The sequence below is a fragment of the Bubalus bubalis genome, chromosome 24 (genome assembly GCF_019923935.1).
Source record: "Bubalus bubalis isolate 160015118507 breed Murrah chromosome 24, NDDB_SH_1, whole genome shotgun sequence".
Taxonomy (NCBI): Eukaryota; Metazoa; Chordata; class Mammalia; order Artiodactyla; family Bovidae; genus Bubalus; species Bubalus bubalis.
Genome location: NC_059180.1, coordinates 20955636 through 20979184, shown reverse-complemented (window position 1 = coordinate 20979184; position 23549 = coordinate 20955636). Strand labels below are relative to the sequence as shown.

Genomic DNA, 23549 nt, shown 5'->3' with positions numbered 1-23549 from the left:
TGTATCAAAATAAATATTTATTAACATTTCAAGCTTTATGTACATATGCCTTTAAAAGGAAATGTGCAAATGTGAGGAATCACAAAAATCCACTTATATACCCTCCCTCCCAACATAAGTACACATGAGCATTCAAGATCAGTAGTGCCCCACCGTCAGAACACAGTCTGTCAGAATGAACACAGGTAAATAAGTGTTTTAAAACTCTTTCAAATAGTCTCCTTTAAAGCAGCAACTCCAAAGAGTACTAAGAGGCCAAAAATACCCAGAACACTGTGTTTTCCAAGTTACCCTAACTTTTTAGAAGCGGTATACAAATATATTTCCATCTTTTTGTCCAGCCAACAAATGAGAATCTGTACCTGACCATTTAACAAAAGACCAATTCTGGCCAGAGACAGGAGGAAGGAGAGCAGCGCAGTGACCCAAGAGTAAGTCCCAAACGGCAATGGTTCCAGAAGTCAATACTGCTGCTGCGAAATGGTCTTTCACGTCGCCTTCCAGGAACCTAGCAGCAAGCAGAGAAGAGACAATTCAAATCACGTATCAAAAACAAACAAAAAAACATTAAAACAAAAATAGGCCAAAACCACGGTCTCTAAAGCAACAAGAACAAAGACACGTGGGAACACGCATGTGTCCGTGTGAAATCCTAGGACTGCTGGCCATGATTGCTAGCGGCCCTGCCTGTCTCTCTGATGCACCTCTGTATCTCCTCACAGCAGCTCACAGTGGCCTGCTTCCCACTTGTCAAACCAGCCGACCCTGGCCTCACCTTGGTGTTTTTGCTTTTGCTTGTCCCTCTCCCTGACAGGTCTAACCCCAGGGCATTGCCTGGCTGGGTTTTGGCCACTGTTCAGGCCTGTCGCCCGCATAGAAGAGTCACACCTATTCAGCAACCTGAGCGTGCACACACATATACACTCTGCTCCCTGTCTATCGCAGCACCTTCTTTTTACCATCACAGCAATGTGAGATTGTTTGCTTCCGTATCTGTGAGAATATGAATGTGAGATTCTCGTTTCCATATTTGGGGGCTGTCTGTCCCACAGAAAATGTAAACATCATGAAACAAATCTGGCTGTCTTTTTTAAGACAGGGCTCTGCAGTCAGCTACCAGGCTTTGAAAGAGTGCCAAATTCTAACCACTAGACCACCAGGGATGGTACTGGGGTTTGAATTCTAACAAAGAGATGTGTGACCCCAGCAAGTTATTTAACTTCATCAGTAAAATAGAGATACATGATACGAGTATCTACTTCATAGGACTGCTTTGAAGTTTAATAAAACAGTTGATATAAAAAGCTTAGTGCAGTACTTAACACATAAGAAATGCTTTGTTGTTCAGTCACTCAGTTGTGTCCGACTCTTTGCAACCCCATGGACTACAGCACACCAGGCTTCCCTGTCGTTCACCATCTCCCGGTTCTTGCTCAAACTCACGTTCATTGAGTCGGTGATGCCATCCAACCATCTTGTCCTTTGTTGTCCCCTTCTCCTCCTGCCCTGAGTCTTTCCCAGCATCAGGGTCTTTTCTAAAAAGTTGGCTCTTTCCATCAGGTGGCCAAAGTACTGAAGCTTCAACTTCAGCATCAGTTCTTCCGATGAATATTCAGAAGTGATTTCCTTTAGGATTGACTGGTTTGATCTTGCAGTCCGAGGGACTCTCAAGAGTCTTCTCCAGCACCACGGTTTGAAAGCATCAATTCTTTGGCGCTCAGCCTTCTTTAAGGTCCAACTCTCACATCCATACGTGACTACTGGAAAAACCATAACTCTCACATCATATGTGACTACTGGAAAAACCATAGCTTTGACTAGATGGACCTCTGTCGGCAAAGTAATGTCTCTGCTTTTTAATATGCTGTCTAGGTTTATCATAGCTTTTCTTCCAAGGAGTAAGCGCCTTTTAATTTCATGGTGCAGTCATCGTCCACAGTGATTTAAGAAATCCTTAATACAAATTAATTATTCCTCACTGCCACATCACCAGTGCCTTGTAGAGGGCCTGGTACACAGTCAGCCCTACGTGAATATTGTGAGTGAACTGAATGATATATTTTATCCCTGGCTCACACCCAACTGCTTTTTGTTTTTTGTTTTTTTTGCACCAAACTTTGTGTAGCTGTCTCTTAGCTCATCTTTTGAAAATCCGTAACGTTTTCCTTGACAGTCTCTCCCCAACCCTCCACTGCCAATTAAAGTGCCCTTCCATCCCAAACAGTGTAAGCCTTCTGGCATTATGCACACCAAACAGCAAAAAAATTTGTTTCTTTTTTCTTTTCTTTTTTGAGCAGAGGAGGATTTACTGTAAGGGCCAAGCAAACAAGGAGAACAGGTGACTTGTGCTCAAACACCTGAGCTCATTATTTTCTAACTTCCATGAGATTAGAAACAGTAGTGTTTCCTACAGGACTGGCACCAAACAGGCTTTCAAGATTTGCTAAACAAACAGGTTTGAAAAGGGCCAAAAGAAATGCTTGACCATGCACCTGCAATTTCTGGGCCTATGACTATGCTTCTCTCTTTATATTCAAGAAAACAAGTTTTATGTAAGCACATATTACAGATGAGAGTTCTGAGGTTCTTGTTGCGCTAAGAACACTTGCAGAAATGCCATGGCCAGCTACATACACAAGGAGAGGGACTTTTAGAACACGCATCACCTAGCAAGCTTTGCACAAGACTGAAAGAAAGAGAAATACACATATAACCATCAAGGTTGCTCACCCCTGAGTTACTAAAGCCAAACTTTGTGATCCTGATTTACTAGGTCTATTTTCTTTTTCTTTTTTTTTTAGGTCTATTTTCGTAAGTAGTATTTAGAAATGATACCTTCGATGTTGCTTGCTTCACCTAAGAATATTAGCACTACTTCAGAGCTTTATATAGCTCAGAAAACTGTTCGGATGCCCGTAACTGTGGCATCGGTAAATAGATCTTCTCATCAGTCAACAGATAAAATATTTATCAAAAGATAAATATCAACTGCCTACATGATGGAGGTACAGTCAGCATTTCAAAGTACATATATCTTCTTTTTTTTAAATTATTTATTTATCTTATTTTTGGCTGCGCTGGGTCTTTCTGTTGCTACACGCAGGCTTTCTGCAGTTGCGGCAGCAGGGACTACTCGTAGTTGTGGTGCGTGAGTTTCTTATTGTGGGGCTTCTCTTGTTGCAGAGCACAGGCTCTAGGAAATGGGCTCAGTAGTTGCAGCACAGGTTTCACTGCTCCATGGCATGTGGAATTGTCCCAGATTGAACTTGGGTCTTCTGTATGGGCAGGTGGATTCCTATCCACTGTACCACCAGGGAAGTCTAACAGATCTTCTTAAGTGCATTTAAAACTTCCTTAATTTAACTTTTATGGAAAGAACATATACGATACGTTTCTTGTAGAGAATATTAATTACTCTGAAGTGTTTTGGTGTGGGGAAAAACAAGGCTTGACTATACATAAAATACCTATCTGGTGCCATACTGGTGGGCAATCATAGGATGGCGGGAATCTGAACTTTGACTCAGATTTAGTAAACTCCACACTTCAACCTACTTCTTAGTATTCTTTACCATGATCTGTAGTATTTCATGTTTCCATTCACATCACAGAAAAATATTTGGTTTCTATATATGCACAGATGTTTCTCACAATGTCACACTCATTAGACGGCAATCACACACTTGCCTTCCAGCTTGCCCGTGAGGAAGGCAGTAGAGCATCACACCCATACTCAGGGTTGTCTTCGGGTTAATCACAATCAGCTGAAACACAGGGCTTCCCGATAACTCGTTCTCTTTGGCACAAGGGTGACTTAGAACAACAAACAGGAGCCCCTGATGTAGGAAAAGAATTAACGACCAAATAAATCATCAAGAGTATGTGGCGGGGGGGAAGAAAGCATTGGCAGAGACAAAACTACAGAATCACAGGAATGGCCAACAGACTCTTAAGTCTCGAGGCTTTAATCCCTGGATCACTCTTTTTCAGGCAGAACCTCTGAGGGGACCACTGAGCTGGACTTTGGGCTTCTCCAGCACAGGGCTCCCCATGACTTTACAGCCAGTCTTTGCAGGTGTGAATCTAGCTGACTTACCAGGTTCCTCAACTTTAGAGCCTACTAACATTCATGCCATCCACCTGGGGAAATGCTGGTGTTAAGAAAAGAGGGCATAGAAACACTTGGAGGGAGTCTTCAAACCAGAAATGCTCACCTGTAAGTTGGTTTTTGAAAATTTGGAGCACATTTTCCCATAAAAACAATCTTTTCAGTGGTGACAGGATTTTCAGGACAGTTTGCAATATCCTATTTACTTATAGACTAAAAATGACCCAAAAAAAGCACCATCACCTATGGTTATTTCTGTGGGAAAATGTGTTACAGACCTCCCACGACTTTAAAATTACATGTTCTAATAATAACATCTTTGTGTATGAAAATATATATGTCACACATATGTATAAACACACATGTATATTGTTGAAAGTAATTATTTCAGGGGTAAAATGGGAAAGTAATTATTTTGGGGGGTAAAATGGGAAAAATTAATTACTGGGCCATCTTAGGATTAATAACATTCATTTCTAATTCATACATTTCTGTAATGACTGAATTCTTATAAGGATAATTAATTACCATTATAATTCATTGGTTGTTAAAAAAAACAATTGAAAGTCAAAAAATGTTAAATGCTATACACTTAACTAGGGGTTGGCAAACTCTGGCCTACAGGTCAAATCCAGTTCAGTGCTTACCTTCGTATGGTTTATGAGCTAAGAATGGTTTATGCATTTTGAAATAGTTAGAAAAAACAGGAAGAACATTTTGTGTCACATGAAAATTATATATGAAACTCAAGTTTCAGAAAGCTTTATTGTCCAAAATGTTTTATTGGCACAGTCACATGATTTGTTTATATGTTACCTCTGGCTGACCTGGGGCTGTAGTGGTAGAGGAGTTGTGACAGAGACCACATGGCTTGCAAAACTGAAAATATTTACTAACTGGCCCTTCACGGAAAAAGTTTGCTGATGCCTATACTGATCTATTAACTATTATTTCTGGAGATTGGCTTCATGGTGACATTTTACTTCCTATATCATACATTTCTACATTAAATGTTTTAATATCAAACAGGTATCAACGTAATAACAAAAATATAAAATTATTTAAATGCTTAGTAGGGGTATTTAATCTTTCCAGAGATGAACTTAACCCTCTTATTTTAGAATAAAGAAAGTTAGCCCCAAGATGATGGGATAGGTTATCTAAGACCACACAACTGTTGAGCTCATTTCCACAGAAGTTGCTAGGCTAGAGGGAGAGGCACCCTTTGTGTTCAGAGCCTGTGCGTGCTGATGAGCGCGGGGCTGCCACTGCGCTGGGCAAGTCAGTCTCCACTTGGCGCTGAGCCGGCTGCTTCTGCCTCTGCTTGTGGCTCAGCAGCCCTTGTTACTCAGGCAGTTACCTCTGACTCCTGGACCAGTACCTTCAGCCTGTTCAGATGTTAAAACTGGACTGTAAGCCAAGTCTACTGACACAGCCCCTAAGAAGCTGTGTTTGTTTCTATACAGGAATGCTAAAGCCTGAGAGAAAAACATGTCGAGGACCCTTTAATCACCCTCCCTAAGGGGATTCATTCACATCATAAATCATTTATGGCAATGTGGTTGGGAGCCAAATCTGAAAATCAGCATATTGTTTCTAGGTACAGTCTAGAAATCAAGGTTTGCCCTTAAGTCATACAGTCAGAAATTTTACCCAGTCATATTGTACCATCACTTATATGCACTCATAAATTTCAAGAAAGAGCAAGGAGTGCTATCCAATTTTGAAAAAAAAACAGGCACCATTGAGGGCCTAGTAATTATGACTTACAAAGTTATTGCTCTCATTCAGTGAGAGCAATAGTAACACACAGACTAGACACAAAGTGGTCCCAGCAGATCAAGACTTACCATTTCAGAGTAAGCTTTGTGACAGACCGAAGCTTGGTAGGAATCATCGATGTGCATCTTTTTCAGGAGCTGACCAGTTTTTAAGTTCCTTGGACACCAAAAATAAATAAGCTCATATCATTCTCCCAACAAACTGGTTTTCACATAACATTGTTATGTATCACAGCATCCTTCAGGAGGTGACCAAGGGAAAAACTAAGGGACACAGGACCTTAGTTCTGATTAGCCACTGATTTGGCTAAAAACAGAACTACAGTTTAACTTTGCCAATAGTGTAATTTGATAGTTTAGCTTTAGACTGAACCTGCTATGCCATTAGGGATAAATCTTTTCAAATTCCAGGAGAAAAGTTTTCCAGGATCTCACTTCACTTGTACTGAAAGTAGGCACAGGGCACAGCTCTATCATTATGATTTTATCACGTTTCTTGTTATATGACTAAATTTTCCATGTAAGTCAATGGTCAGGAAACCAAATGTGGTTAGGAGAGAAACCACACCTAGAATAGACTTGTAATTATAGCTCTATAATATGTTAATACTAGAGCTAGACTAAGATAACAGAGAGAGAAGGGAAGACAGAGATGGAATAAAAAATGGAAAAAGGAAGACCGAAGAGGGTGAATATAAAGAAAAAAATGTTTGTTGGAACCACTCCTTAGTTCTATGAGGATGTGTGACACTGACTGACTGTTCTACCATGTGACTCCACTTATAAGAAACCCTCGGTTTTTTGGCCGTGCCACATGGCATGTGGGATCTTAGTTCCTCAGTCAGAGACAGAACCCACACCCCCTGCAATGGAAGCCCAGAGTCTTAACCACTGGACCACCAGGGAAGCGCTGAGGCGTTGCAACAGAACTTAAGGCAACTGTGGGGCTGCATATACCCCTTAAACTCAGAACTTAAACTGATACTTAGAAGCTCTAAGAAAAGTCCCTTCCCAGCCTCGAATTCCACTGGGATCCCTTATTTACAAAATGCCAAAAGGCTATTATTAGAAAAAGAGGGAAACTGAAGGATGGAATGAAAAAAGGGAAAGAGTAGGGAACAGCTGGAAAAGAATTTTTGTAATGAAACATTAGGGAAATGGAAGGTGGAGAAAGCAAACATGGAGCCCAATGAAGGTTTTATTTGGTGTTGGGGGGGGGATGGGAGAATGAGTATTTGTAAAGTGATAGTATAAAATAGTATTGAGACTAATCACTAGATTATATTAATAGTTTAGGAGCCAAACAATGAAGGGCCAGACTACAGAAACAGCAGACAGAACAGAAAAGACAACGTTAGCAAAGAACGTTGTCTGAAATAAGACCTGCGTGCAGAAACCCCGGGGCAAGTGCCAAAGATGGAAACCTGGTAGGTTAGGTCAGGGTCAAACTCCAGAGGCTCCCTGGTCGGGGGGGACAAAGTTTCTCTCGGGCCACACTTGCCTAGTTTATTCCTAGAGGGTTAGGGCTGAACGATGCAGAATGGGCACGTAGGAATGACACTCATAACTTTCTCTCACCAAGACCCATTCTGGCCTCAATGGAGTAATTACTGGAGAGTCTTCTGAGAAAAAAGATCAATCTCTTCTCCTACCGCAAACTAACCTTGCAAGTGAAAAGGCCTGGTGTGGCCCTCCCCTGTGGTCAGGGAAGAGGTGGCTGGGGACTTTCACTGTCATTTCCCTATCATAAATTTGTTCCTGTGAATTATCTAATCAAACAAGTTTTACACATCCAGTAATTCTGGATTGTATTCTAGACACAATGACACATCATACAAACTCTGCATGCTGCTCCTCCGAAGAATACTGATTTTGTTTTCAACTCTATAGTCAACAGTTAAATTGGCTAAACTCAAATTCTAAATGCTGAAAACCCAGTTCAGTTCTCTTTGCTTTACCTTTTCTTTGCTTCTGCATTAAAAACAGTATTAAAAATCAAGCCTTTTCTACCAAAGCAGTTTCTAAGCAGCCCTTCTGCATATTATTGAATAATCCATGTATGCAGTTTAAAGGTCAGCCAGATATTTAACTAGAGTTCAGGGCTCCTTCCGGAGGAGGCAATGGCACCCCACTCCAGTACTCTTGCCTGGAAAATCCCACTAACGGGGGAGCCTGGTGGGCTGTAGTCCATGGGGTTGCGAAGAGTCGGACATGACTGAGCGACTTCACTTTCACTTTTCACTTTCATGCACTGGAACAGGAAATGGCAACCCACTCCAGTGTTCTTGCCTGGAGAATCCCAGGGACGGGGGAGCCTGGTGGGCTGCCGTCTATGGGGTCGCACAGAATCGGACACGACTGAAGTGACCTAGCAGCAGCAGCAGCAGGGCTCCTTTTCTGGCTGTCTATTTTTCGGGATTTTTCTTTCTTGCTTTCTAGCTGCTGCAATCACCTTGATTTCTATCCTTTGGTCCTTCAAGGCAGTAGGATAGAAGTTTTTCTGTAACCAAGTGTGCAGACTGGGGCCTCACCTTCGAACAGGAAATTTGCCCAGTGACACTTCCTTCCTCTATGTATTGAATTTCCTCCAGTATATATTTTTTTCTCCCTCTTTAGTGCTTTCAGATATTTGTTCTCTATCTTTTGCACAGAATTCATAAGTATTTGAAGCAGAAGAGTTAATCTCAGAAAGCTACTCAGCCATTAACCAGAAAGAGTACATTTTTGACAGCAATAAAATTTCACTTATTTTAAAGTAGTCTGCTGGGACTATTTGAATTAATATGATGTTCTCATTAAGATAAGTATATAGCATCTGTTAGTAAACAAATGATAACACAATCATATTTACAGAGTTTCTTATTTAATCTTAATAATCCTGTGAAATTAAGAAATATATCCTTATATTACAGATGAGAAAAATAGGGCTCTCAAGGGGAAGCTTACCAAATAACAATGTTGTTCATTATAGTGGTACCAAGCAGAGCTTCCTGCATCCCTTGAACCTCAGCAAAAGTTAGTATGGTCTCTTCAGGGGGCATCAAAAGCTGTTTTTCTTTGCTTCTGTATTAAAAACAGTATTAAAAATCAAGGCTTTTCTACCAAAGCAGTTTCTAAGCAGCCCTTCTGCATATTATTGAACAATACATAATAGACACTAACCTAATGACAGAAAAAAAAATTCACCCAGAAACATGTGTATTCTAAACATTCTACAATGAACATATACTTTCACATTATCTATCTGGATATATTGTAAGCACCTCATATTCATCATCTCCAAAATTAAACTTACCAGCTCTATCTTTAAACCTGTTTCTTTCAGCACTGCTATCTCAACTAACTGTTCCACCACCTACCCAGATGAGCAACCCAGAAACTTGGGACTTGATTCTTATCTCTTTCCTCTCTATTTACTCAATCACCAGGTCCTAATGACTTTACTATCTCATCTCTCTCAAATCCACTGCTTCTCCCCACCTCCACTAACATTTTCCTAATTTAAGCAAACAATTATTTATTTCTTGCCTGTTTTATTGCAACGCAGTTCATGCAGTTGCAAAGAGTTGGACATGACTTGGCGAACGAACAATTTACTGCAACAGGTCATGGATAAATAAGACAAATGAGGTTCATACCCTCTGTTATTAGGAAAGACAAATAAATCCAATAAAGTGTAATGAGTATATGACAGACATATAAGATGCTATGAGCTCTGTTTTTAACATGTTGAATTTGAGGTATCCATGAGATATCTAATAAACAGGCATGTAGGTCCAGAGGTTGGAAAGAGCTCAGTTAGAAATATATGTTTGCAAGCAGCCAGGATTCAGATGGTACCTGAAGCAATGGAAACCAAGTATGTGGAACCAGGTAAGTGCACAGGATCTTAAGGTATCTGTAACACTGAAAGGACATACAGAGAGGTCAAGGGAGACTGAAGGAAGAACAGACTACACTTTCTGAGCCCCTCTGCTCCCTGCCCTCTTCCCTGCCACGTCTGGCTCCACCTCCCTACACTGCTTCTGTATAACAGCCCAGGACAGAGGCAGAACCTGCTGAACTACACATACACACAGAGAAAACAAGATGCTACTGATTCAACTTTCTCTGAAGCCCTGTGATGAAATCATTTTTGATCTAATAGTAAAATCAACCAATGCTTTTCTTCAACCAATGCTTACCCTCCATCTTCGGCAAATGTCATCATTTCGACTTGCTGATCACAAAGGGTCCCACTGCTACTGACGAGCCTCCTCTTTGCCAGGCCAAGCACAGCTTTTATATTTCCAGAACTCAGGAGCACTTGCTTTTCACTTTTACCGTCGGGAGAACAAAGTAGTGCCCTAAACCATATATAAGGGAAAATGCAGAGCAGTCAGGAGCAAGCCTTTAATATGGAAGACTAGGCTCAAACTTTCAAAGGAAGTTTCAGTCAGGGATGTCACTCTATTGATAGCTTTTTTCAAAATGAATCTCTCTTTGGACCTAAATTTAGAGTCTTTCAAGACCCAAGCCTAGGTTATAATTTGCACGCAAAACTCAAAACAAGCTGACAAAGATCCAGGTAAAGAAAAAAAAACACGCCTTGAGAATTACTTACCTGATTTCTCTGATTTCCAAATTTCCCAAAGCCACACACACAAGATTGCAAACATCAGGCACTGCAACTATCTGTAATACCGGAACCTAAATAAAACAAAGCAGCCCCAAATTATATTTGGTTATTTCATTTTTAATTAATCTAAATTTTCCAAAATTTGTCACATTTCTTTCTAGTGTCACCACATCTAGTTTCAAACACTTGAAACATTCAGCAAACATCCTCTTTTTACAAGATGTAAACTCAAATAAGCTATGTGCATGATAATGTTTACCGTGGCATTAATTTAACATAATAAATGCTTCTAGCAATGGGAGAATAATTAAATTCTGGTATGTGAACGAATGGAACAATATGCAACCATTTAAGACAAGTTTATGCACTGAACAAATATTTATGAGCAGCACTCTGCCAAACACACTGCTACTGGCTATGGGTATACTGGAGAACAAGAACGAAATTTGCTAAGACAGTCGATCTTAAGCATTCTCACCAAGGGAAAAAAAGGAAACCGTGAGGTGATATGCTGATTAACCTGATTATGGAAATGCTTTCACAGTGTGTATGTACATCAAATCATCACACTATGCACTTTAAATATATTACATTTGTCAATTACACCTCAATAAAGCTGGAAAAATAAAATTAAAAATAAACAAGTAAGTAGGAAGAATATGAAGAAACAAGCAAACATATTTATATGGTAAGAAAAGACAGGCTTAAAAATTTTAAGCATATTCAGACTGCAACCATGTAAAATATATACCAAGGTAGACAAGGACAGAAGAAACTACAGCTAGAAAAAAAGCAGAAATAACGTTTTGGTGAGAGGTATCAGCAAGTTTAGAAGTCAGAATAGACATGAAATTTCAAGCTTCTCCAGCAGGTACAGTGTAAAAATCCACCTCTGGATAAACATATGATAAAGCATGATATTAACTTTAGAATCTACATGCTGGGCATATGGGTGCTCCCTATATCACTTTCCCATATATTTGGAAATTTTCATAATTAAATACTGGGGGAAAAAAACCTTATTTTTCTGCTCTGTCTTGCATAGTCACAGATCCCATATTTTTGGTAAGCTGCCCATCTGTATTACCATGCAACTGATTGCAAAGATCTCTTTCAGCTATAAGATTCTGATTTACCTCTGTGAAGTGCCAGGAATAAATTTTTTCCCACTGCCAAGCATCCAGAGGTTTCCAAAGAGAAACGACGTATTCACAAGCAGTAACGATACACGGCTCTTTGAAACCAGCTATTTCCCACCACGTGGCACTCACATCCACAGAACAAGAACCTGAAGGATTCTGACACAGAATGGCAACAACAACGGCGTTAAAGGGATTCTTGGGGGCAGAATAAACATGAACAGTGACCGATTACAAGGATTAGATGAAATACCAACTGAATGTAATTAAACTTTCATGCAGGTCAAAAGAGACTTGTGGGTCTTATGTAACTACAAAAACTGCCCATACACACTCACAATGATAGTTTTTAAAACGTGTAGCTCCAGACTGGAACAGATTCAGATTTAACCTTCAAAACAGACCATAAGAACTAATTGAAACATTAGTTTCTTAAGAACCGTTGGAAATGTAACATTCTAATGAAATACCCATAGGTTGAAGAGGGAATAAAACTGAAACAACATACTATTTCTAAATGAAGATGCAGAATGTGCTGGCCAAAGCAGTACTTAAAAAAACTCCTATAATTATAAAGGTGTTAATATTTATTAAAAATTAATACCGATAAAAATAAAGTAAGCAAGCAGCTCAAGAAGTTAGTAAAAGAATAATGAAATAAGCACAATGAAAAACAGAAGGACTTACTAACAATAAAAACAGGAAAAAAAAAAGAAAGAGGAAACCAAAAACTCAATTAACAATCAACACAACAAAAAACTAGGTTTTGGGGAAGACTTACAGAATGGACAAACCTCTTAAGTCTGATGTAGGAAAAAAAAATGCTTTCAGAGGGCTTCCCTGGTGGTCCACTGGTTAAGAATACATCTTGCAATGCAAGGGACACCAGTCTGATCCCTGGTGCAGGGTGATCCCACATGCTGCAGGTCAAGTAAGCCCATGCACCCTAGAGCCCAGGCTCCACAATAAGAGAAGCCACTACAATGAGAGCCCACGCCCAGCAACTAGAGAGCAGCCCCCTGCTCAGTGCAACCATAAAAAAGCCTGTGCGTAGCAACAAAGACCCAGCACGGTCAAAAATAAAGCAAGTAAATTAAAAAAAAACAAACCACTTTTAGAAATGGAGAGTGAGGAGAGGCTTAACTGTACATACCCAGACCAAAAACTATAACAAGTAACTTTTTACCTACAAATTTGGAAATATGAATGAAATGGCTGATTCCTTTCAGAAACTGTTATTAAAATTGATTTAAGAATAGTTTCGAAACAACATAAGTGTATCTTTTACAGAAAAGGAATCTGGAACCCAGAGGCTAAACAGCTTGTGCCAGGTCACATAGCCAGTGATCCGGAGAAACAGTTTATGTGGATTTAAATCTTTTTTTTTCCGACACCAGTTGTTCTCAATTAGGGGTGGTGATTTCACAACCCTCCCCAGGGAGGGACAGTTAGCAATATTTAGAGACACTGCTGTCGTTCCTGCTGGAGTCGGCGGGTGGCGCGCGCGGTTATGACTGGTAGAGATCATGGCTGTTGCTGAATACCATACAATGCACAGGCCAGTCCCTAAGAATAAAGAATAATTCAGCCCCAAATGTTAACAGTAGTAAGACTGAAGACCCCCGCTGTGTACCATCCTATTTCAAGTATAAAAAGTTAACCAGGACATGAGTCCAATTCACCTCACAGGATTTACCAGAATATTATTTATATTTCTCAGAACCATATACATCACACAGCCTACGGAAATTAACCATTCACTATGTTATAATCGAGAACTGTTACCCATTTTCTTATAAAGTAAGTGATTCTTCTAGAAGTACTATATTATTTGGGTAGGAGAGTCATGAATGACCCCTCTCTGTCAAAATGCCTGATTTAAACTTAGATACAAAGTTGAACTCCCTAGCTTAAGCTTTTCTTGGCAATAGCTTGACATAAAAACTTCTTTAGAAGATCTCAGAATATATATAACAGGTAAATATTGTGAAAAAGAATTTAAATGTTTTTCTGAATCTATTTTATCAAGGATCAAATTCTTCTGAATTTTCCAACCAGTTCATTGCATTTTTCACATGTAAGACACAAGAGATAAGTCTTCTGACCTTTAACTTTGAAACCAGCTGTAGGGTGCCCGGGTTTAAGCTATCCCAAGCAGGAACCTCTGCTATTTCAGTCTGTGGAAACAAAAGTCACATCATTAATGTATATATTATATATGGTATCTGTCTGTATCATGCATTCTTCAAACTATTTCCTATGTTTTATTTTCTGTAACAGCAGCAAAGCTCCAAATGCAACTGCTTCATGAATAACAAAGAGAACAGCATCCCTTAAAAATACACATATTTTAATTAATCCTAACTTCCCCAGAATGAACTTAGTATTTACAGTGAAGTCATATCAAAGAAACATGGTAAAACATTTTAAAACACTGAGGAACTGAGTCCATGTTCACTAAGACACGTCATTTCTTCAGAGAAAATTTCATGAAGAATGCAGTCTGTACCTGCTCAGCAGAATGTCTCTGTGATTCCTGGAGCTGACTTGCTTCATAGGTGAAAGACTCGGTGGGCAGAGTTGTTGCTTGGGGACCAGCGTCAGGGTCACAGGAAGGCTGTCCTGCTCTTCCTGCCACATGCTGGCTGCTATCTAATTTCAAGGGGCTGCTCCAGCTGTTGCCTTGTTTACGATTGCCAGCCAGGCTGACTGTGGCTTTTAAGTGAGAAAGACGGGGTGGAGAGCAGGTTTGTCCAACCACCTCTGCAGATACCTTTCCTCTGTGGGCTTGGGAGCCAAAAGCTGGAGTAGCGCCTAACACGGGGAAAGCAGGTGAGCACAGCTCTGCTGTCAGTCTGTCATTATCATCAGAGGCAACAGAATTCAAAGGAGTAAAAAGTAAAATGGATGAAGAAAGGTCCTTTCCCCGAGGCTGGCTTCTTTGGCTTGGCATTTTAGGATGTGCCTTTCCTGGTAGGGTAATTAGTTCCGCTTCCATGCCCTCCTTTTCTATATTGCTTTGTTTAGGGCTTGGTTCCTCCACAACAATATAACTTTCCCCTTTAAGATGCCCCTCTCCATGTACTTTTGATCCAAAAGTCTCCATCAGCTTTTTTGAGCAGGACTTCAGTTTTTCAAGCTTAAGAGACCCAAAGTCTTCGTCAGGTAACTGAAAGTCTGTGATTTTGAGAAAAGACGATAGATGCTTTAAACTTAGCATTCTGTTCTTACGAAATGGAGCACTGAAAGCATCATCATCCGAAGAGAAATAAGCGTAATTACTGTAACAAAGGAAGTCCTCTTTTTGACAGTGACCTTCCTTTCCTAAAACAGAAAGCAACAACAAAAACAGATACTCACCAATTCCCAACAAAGAGTGAGTTTCTAAACTCCAACATCATGCGGTGTTTTCCCACCCAGGACTCTAAAACTTCTGTGGACAGTTCAACAATCAGACACAGGTTAGTGCATACTGAGCAGCTCCCCCTCTGGAGGACCAAACCCAGTGTGGCTGACAGAACTGGCTGCGGCCAGCCTGGTGCCAGCTCTGCCCCCGGTTCGTATGTTATCCTGGGCAAGTCAAATCCACCTCATTTCCCCTTGTCCCTTCTGACGGAGCTGGGTTAAGGATCTCTAAAGTCCTTTCTGATCCACAATTATCATTTCAACAGGCTATCCGAGTATCGTCTACAAAATGCTGGCTCTTCTCTTGAAGAAAACATAGTTCCCTTTTCAAACAAAGATTAATTTACTAGACTTCAAGCAACAGGAGCTCTGTATCATTCAAAATGTAGCTGCATCCAATACTTTATAAATGGATAGAGAGCTGTGCTACATGTACACAATGGAATATTACTCAGCCATGAATATGAATGAAGTGTTGATACATGCTACAATGTAGATGAATTTCGAAAACCAACTAAGTAGGCAAAAGCAGCCAGACACGAAAGGGCACATACTGTATACTTCCATTAATATAAAATACCCAAAATAAGTAAATCCACAGAGACAGAATACAGATTAGTATTTGCCAAGGACTGTCGAGAGAAAATGGGGAGAAACTGCTTAACAGGTATGGGGTTTCCCTTTGGGATGATGAAAATGTTTTGGAACTACACAGGGGTCATGGTGATAAAACACTGTGAACGTAACTAAATGCCACTGGATTGTTCACTTAACTTAAAACAGTTAACTATGTTATTATGAAGGTTACCTCAAGAAAAAAAAATTTTCTATGTACCTGTAGGTTATTGAAATCACAGTAGATTATTTCAAAGTATACAAAACAACATTTCAAGCTTATTACTAGATTATCCCGCTTTCCAATTCCTTTCTTGTTGGCATAAAAGATGATGATTAAAAGAGTCATGATTATTATTTTTTAAAAATATTTTAAATTTATTTATTTGGCTGCACTGGGTCTTAGTTGCAGCATGTGAACTCTTTCAAGTTTACATGTGGAATCTAGTTCCCTGACCAGGAAATATGGAGTCTTAGCTAATGGACCACTGGTGGAGTCCCCATGATTATTATCTTTATTTAAATTAATAAATTGTGGCTCATAAGTCAAAGCCTGTCCAATGGTACAGACCTGCTGGCTGCCTGTTTCTGTAAATAAAGTTTTATTGAGACAAAGGCACATTTACACATTGTATATGGTTACTTCCACATTACACTTGAATAGCTATGACTGAGCACAGACTGTATTTTCTATTTGGCCCTTTATAGAAAGTTTGCTGAGCTCTCACACAGAACTGGAGTGAATTATCTAAATTCTGTGCTCAGTTTATCAGATACATCACCCAAGTAAACAAAGAAGTTTAAATTATAACTTGTCACTTGATATCCTCCAAAATCTTGTGTCCCATGAACCTCAGAGACACTATTAGACAGTTTACCTCCCAAAGTGGCTCAGACCTGTTGCATTTTATTACACAATCATTCCTAAGGGAGTTTGTCAGTGAATTCTTACTCTGACATTGATTTCATTTCAAATATACTTCCCTGTATTAGTTACTTCTCCCCATGGATAAAAGACTGTATTGTAATTGAATAAACACTAATTTTAGGTAAACATCCAACACATTTTCCCTCTCAGTGTCAGCTTTTTCAACCATATTTGTGAACTCTGACACCATGCAGCCAGATTTGAACCTTGACCCTGTGGCTTTAAAGACACTTTGATCACCTGGCCTTCGATTCCCCATCTGTAAAGTGAGGATAAAAATAGATTCTGGGCACTTCTCTAGTGGTCTAGTGGCTAAGACTCTGCACTCCCAATGCAGGGTGCCTGGTTCTGACCCCTGGTCAAGGAACTAGATTCCACATGCTGCAACTGAAAGATTCCATGTGCTGCCAAATATATATGAATAATAAAAAAATAGATTCTGCCTCATGTACAGTTGGTGTGATGATTCAGTAAGTATCTATATAACATTTATAAAGTGACGAGCATATAGTGTTAGCTACCACCATCATCAGCCACCACCGCCAACCACATCTCGATTTACCTTTAATTCTCTTCTTACTGTGAATAATTGCCTTTTCATTCTGATTTTTGTGCAAGGCAATTTCTTCCTTGGACTTCTTAACACCTGATGTGCCAGTAGCTGGCAAAAGTAGTTCATGCTGATCTAACGGAGAGGTGCATGCTGACTTTCTTTTTCCTCTGCATTTTTTACCTGATGGCTTGGTAACTGTCTTCCTAGAAAAGTCATCTTCTGTGGAGTCAGTGGAAAAGCTGACTTCAGTTAATGAGAGTGGTTTCTGGGGACTTCTTGAACTTGGTTGTTCTGCGTGTTTGTCAGACACCTTAATTTCACTTTGCTTAGTTTTTTCGTTGGAAACGTTAAATTTTTTAGCAGATTTCGTACTCTTATTTTTAAAGCCTTTTTTTCTGACACCTAAATGACTCTGAATTACAGCCTCCAGTGCTACTTTCCTCTGGCAACCTGACATGTGCCGTGTTGTCCTAACGTAATATTCTGCAGGAAAGAGAAGGCCTTCAAGCACTGTGCAAGAATGTATTTGATCTTCTGTAGAAACAGGAGAAATTACTTCCAGGCTAAGATTCTTAGACTGACTTAGAAGTTCTTTTTCCAGAAGACTTTCATTTCTACCACCGAGAGCATCATTGGGAGATTTAAGAGACATCTCTGTGTGATTTTGTTCTTCTAAGTTTCGGTTTTCATTTTCCACTAAGTTATCACAAGTGAGTTCATTTATAAAACATGAATTATCTGCCTCTAAGTTAGGACTTCTAGCTGCCTGGCCACTTGTACTTCCAGCTTTGTTTACCTCTGGGTTATCTGTAGAGACAGTCATTTTTTTCTTCTGTACCTCTAAGTTTACAGGTGAAGCAGAGCTAATGTTTCTTAAGCTGTGAGTAGTAAGTTCACAGTTACTTTTAGGACACTTGTGTTCGAGGCGCTGTCCGTTACTGCTATTTGAAGGTGTAGGCAGAGGAAGAGTAGTCGCCCTGGGGAAATCATTTCCTCTAAGGAGGGCATCAACATCTCTCTGTGGTTTGGTGCTTGGTAGAATTAATACACTCCCTACATTAGTTTCTGTAACTGGTGCTGGAGAATTTGGAATGGCACATTTAGGACTTGAAAGGGGGTAAGTTCTTAGTTCAGTTACAGGTGTTCTAGGATTTTCTCTATTGATTTTTTCCTGTTCTTTTAGTCTTTTTCCAGAGAGTATGAGCGAATCAATGTCAGAGAGAGATTCTCTCTCCTGTGAAATATATGTTCTCTCCTCTTTCTTTCTTCTCCCCAGCAGCTTATTCTGCCTTTTCTTAGCATCAGGGCCATTGACCCTGAAAGGAAAATGTTCCTGATTATCATCTGATCCTTGTATGCGTGATCCTTCCACTGAGACACGTCCAGAGCTAAACGACTCAGGCTTAACGTCAAGTGAGCTGGGTGTCTTTTCTCCAGTTTCTTCATCGATATGGGTGTTGATTTGCAACGTGTCACGAGGAGATACTGTATTTTTAGGTTCTGAAGAAGAAAAATTATATAGTTAATATTTTTAAAATGAAACAAAAACTACCCCATATTTATTTTTAAATATTACATACAAATATTACTAAATATTTATTTAACATAGAGTCGATGGTATATCATTCAGGCAGATCAAAGTAAGTTTTTAATAATCTTACAAACTATAGTAATATTAAGTAAATGTAACAAAAATGGAATTGTGTTGGGAAAATGATTTTCAAACTAAACAATTATCTATTCTTAGGACTTCTCTGGTGGTCCAGTGGCTAAGAGTCTGTGCTCCCAATGTTAGAGGGCCCAGGTTTCATCCCTGGTCAGCAAACTAGATCCCACGGCTGCAACTAAAGATCCCACATGCTGCAACCAAGACCTGGTGCAGCCACATAAATTATAAATATTAAAGCAAGATTATTCTTTATTGCAATCATCTTTTCTTAGTTTTTCCTTCTTTAAAACTTTACTGAACTACAACTGACAGATAAAAATTGCACAGTTAAAGTGATGCTTTGATATATGTATACACTGTGAAATGCTGGCACAATCAAGCTAACTAACATATCCATCACTTCACATAGCTATGATTTTTTTGTGTGTGATGAGAAGACTTAAGGTCGGCTCTCTCAGCAAATTTCAAGTATATAATACAGTATTATTAACTGCTGTCACCACGCCATACATTAGCTCTCTAGGACTTATTCATTCTGCATAATTGTAACTCTTAACCCCTTGACCAACATATCCCCATTTCTCCCATATCTCACCTGATTTTTTACTTCATGTCCCTTTTTGGGCTCAAGTAAAATAGTTAAAAAAGTTAAAATAGAGAAAAAGAGCAACTAAATAAGCAATCCAAATAAAGTATAGTTTCTCACTCACAGAATGAGAGAAAATATTTACAAATCATGTATCTGATAAGGGTCCAATAGCTAGAATATATGAAGAACACTTACAACTCATCAATAAAAAGACAAATAACCTAATAAAAACAGATATTTCTCCAAAGAAGATATACAAGCACATGAAAAGATGTTCAATATCATTAGTCACTAGGAAATGCAAATCAAAACCACAATTAGATACCACTTCATATCTATCAGAACGGTTATAATTTTAAAAATAGAAAATCACAAGTATTAACAAGGATGTGGAGAGACTGAAACTCTTGTGTGTTGTGGTAGGAAAGAAAAATGGTACAGTCACTGTAGAAAACAGTTTAGTACTTCCTCAAAATTAAACACAGAGTTATCATACAACCCAGAAATTTCATTCCTAGGTACATATAGAGAGAACTGAAAATATATGTGCACACAAACAACTTGTACATGAATCTTCACAGCAGCATAAAAGCCAAAATTTATAATAGCCAAAAAGTAGAAACAACCCAAGTGTCCATTAACTGATGAATAGATATACAAACTATATCATATTATATTATGGCTCATAGCTTCATTGAGTTACACAAGCCCCTTCACCACGACAAGGTTGTGATCCATGAAGGGGAATGAAATATTATTCAACTGCAAAAAGGAATGAAGTACTGATGCACGCTTAGATGAACATATAGATGGATGAATAAAGGTTGAAAACATTATGCCAAGTGAAAGCAGAGAGTCACAAAAGACCACATATTGTATGGTTCCATCTATATGAAAGGTGCAAAACAGGAAAATCCACAGAGACAAAAAGCAGATTAGTAGTTGTCCAGGGGTTAAGGGTAGGATGGGTACAGGGTTTCTTTTTCAGGTGGTAAAAGTGTTCTGAAATTAAGACAGTGATGATGGTTATACAATCTTGATGACGATTATACAAAGGAGCAATGAACTATACACTTTAAAGAGTCTACTGTTACTCCTTATCCTCTGATTGTGACAAAAAGAACCACAGCTAGGAGATTTCCCTGGTGGTCCAGTGGTTAAGAATCTGCCTTCTAAGGCAGAGGAAGGGGGTTTGCTTCCTGGTTGGGGAACTAAGATTCCCCCACGACAGGGGACAACTAAGCCCGTGTGCCCCAACACAAATCCCGTGTGCCACAACTAAGACTCGATGCAGCCAAATAAATAAATATATTTAAAAAGAGAATCACAGGCAAATTTACATGGGAAATGAGTAATAAAGTGTAAGAGAATGGGTTAGCTTTACCTGCGTGGGTTAGTTGTGTTGAAACTTCTTGCTGGAGTGAGGAATCTTGTTCTTCCACTGTTCTCCTAAGAGAATTTTTAAACTTCTCGGCTCTTTGGGCACGCTAAAGAAAACAAAAGCAACTCAAAAAACAACTTTATAAAAAAAAAATAAATTTTTGTTAACAGCTTAAATAAAGAGCTGTCTTTATATACTTTGTGGCATTAACACCAAGTTGAGAGAATATGATTTTACTTACTTGAAGGCGGGCCAATGTCTTGGTGTATTCCCTTTTCAGGAATGCTAATTTTTCTTTCAACTGGAAGAGGAAAAACACCAAACAAAACTGAGCAGGTGGGAAAGAAGGCATTAGAGAGAAGGGATGCAGGGCCTATTGGATACCAGTGTGCAGTGGTCAGCAGGTCCCTCAGCTGGAGGTGGGGAGGAAGCGGCACTGCCTTACTCTACTTTTAGTTCTCACAAAACATCAAGTTCTCTAATGCATCTCTGCATAACTTGTTCCTATCACCTGGAGCAACTTTCCCCAACTTACTTTGCTAATTCCTACTGATTCCTGAAGCCTTGGCTTAGATTTTTATTTCTCTGAGGAAAACTTGTAGGGAAGTTTCTAAACTTCTAAGTCCTTCTCCAAATCCAAGTTAGGATTCCACCTCTCCTCTGTGCTTGCTTTATCACAGTACTTACTATACATACTGTCTGTTCACTTCTCTGTTTCCTCCTACCTCACTGTGAGATCCTTGAGGGTAGCAGGGGCTATCATCCTCAGACAGTCATTCAACTTATGAGTCAGTTATTGATCCAGGTATCTCCAGCACCAAGAACAATAACTGATGCCCACTATGTCGGTAATAGTTCCAGGTGCTACATCTACAGAGGGGTCAAGGCCACTGCTTGTGGGCAGCTTACATACAGTGAGGGATACAGATAGTAAGAAAACAAACAGATAAGATGATCTCATGTGGTAATCAATACCTAGACAAACAGAGTGATGGGAGGGTGTCTGGGATGCAGGAGAATGGAATACTTTAGAGACAGTGGCCAGGGAAGCATTTCTGAGGAATACCATATGAGCTCCAACCTGATGGAGGAAAGAGCTAGCTTTGGAAAGATCAGAGGGAAGGCAATTAGTCCAAGATCACACAATTTAAAACCAGCACGACTCAAACCATGCAGTCTGGCTCTAGGGTCTGTGCTTGTAACCTCTTCTCACAGCTTCGTACTTATCACCACCCTTATCACCATCTGAGAATTACCTTGTTGATTTGTAAATGAACTTTTCCACCACCACTGCAAGGCAGGCTGGGAGGAGAGGACGGATGAGTTATGGTGAATGAAGAGTTTTAGCACCACGCTTGGAAGAGCCAGTGCAAGATACATTCACGTTAATAACATCTGTCACTTCCCTGGTGGCTCCGTGGCTAAGACTTTGCCATCCCGATGCAGCAGGCTGGGTTCCACCCCGGTCAGGTAACTAGATCCCACATGCCTCAAGGAACATAGAAGATCCCATGTGCCACAACTAAGAGGGGGGCAGCCAAATAAACAAATATTTTTTGAAAACCACAACAACATCTGCTGGCACAAGCACAAGGAGGCATATATAAGAACAGTCAGAGCAGCACTGTCGTAGAAAGAAAACCTGCAAACAAAAGGCTCTCAGCAGAGAAACATGTAAAGAAAAGATGCCACTTCCATTTGTAGGGTATTATACAGAATTTAAAAAACAATTTAAAAAAAGGTAAGTAAACATGATGCGGGGTCCATCCCTCGGTTGGGAAGATAGATCTCCTGGAGGAGGGCCTGGCAACCTACTCCAGTATTATTGCCAGAAAACTTCCATGGAAAGAGGAGACTGGAGGGCTACAGTCCAGGGGGTCGCAAAGAGTCGGACACGACAGAAGCGACTGAGCAGAAGCAGGAGCAAACAAGGACTCATGTGGATTTTAAACACGGAGAAGCAAAACGGAAGTTGCAGAACCATCTAGATCATACCATTTATGAACATTCACCTTCCCCCAAAATACATAATTACTCTTTGGTGATTAAGAGAATACAAATACGCCCCTCCACACCTCCACCACCCGCCCAACATGCACACACAGGCACACAAAAATATCTATAGTCCAGATGGTTGAGAGATTTACTTAACGGGGCGGGGTGGGAGAAGCCAAAACTGAGAGTGTGCAGGGTGGGGTGGGGAAGATGTCAAAGGGGACCTTAGCTTTATCTACAGTTTTACATTTTGTACTTTTGCATTTCTGCTGTAAAGAAAATTTGTTCTTTAAACGCCACCAAGGGAGCACGGCGCTCTCCCACACTTTCACTTCCTGTGCCCCCTCAATCCAGATAAAAGCGTAGGTTAGAGGTCACTGCCGCCCTTGGACGGTCGAAGGAAGCAAAGACAAGCCTAAAATCCTGGGATAGGGGGTCAAAATCTGAGTCAACCCTTCCCGCATCCCCGGCACCTTTTCCTTCTCTTCACAGCTGAGGGTTTTCCCAGGAGGCTCTTCCATCTGGCCGGCGGCCAACAAAAAGAGCATTCGTCGCTGGCCCCAGGCCTGCGGACGAAAACAGCCCGGCTGGCCCTGGGCCCCAAGGCACCCCGGGGAAGGTTTGGGGAGCCCGGGAGTACGACAACACAGGGCCAGATAGCCCACGCCTGACGGGCGCGCCAACAAACCTGGCCAATCACAGCCGCCGCTCGGCCTGCGCACGCGCAGTCGGAGACGGCAGAGCAATGGAGTGAGGCCGCCTAGCGGA

The 23549-nt window shown here is 40.2% G+C and overlaps 1 protein-coding gene across 4 annotated transcripts; it reads right to left on the bottom strand.

Moving 5' to 3' along the window:
* On the bottom strand, positions 1–23463 carry PALB2 (partner and localizer of BRCA2). 4 transcript variants are annotated; one of them, XM_006071169.4, is made up of 13 exons: positions 23255–23463; positions 21028–21087; positions 20790–20892; positions 17157–18647; positions 14156–14970; positions 13752–13823; positions 11644–11805; positions 10493–10578; positions 10074–10235; positions 8836–8952; positions 5959–6046; positions 3688–3836; positions 1–508 (listed from the first exon to the last, which is right to left on the bottom strand). In XM_006071169.4, the coding sequence occupies exons 1-13, from the start codon at positions 23327–23329 to the stop codon at positions 301–303; spliced, it is 3588 nt and encodes a 1195-aa protein (XP_006071231.4). In that variant the 5' UTR covers positions 23330–23463; the 3' UTR covers positions 1–300. The 4 variants fall into 4 exon arrangements, with proteins under 4 accessions (XP_006071231.4, XP_006071232.4, XP_025130939.3 ...); XM_006071170.4 differs by having other exon boundaries at positions 14156–14823; XM_025275154.3 differs by lacking the exon at positions 11644–11805.
* Between the last annotated feature and the right edge of the window lie 86 nt (positions 23464–23549).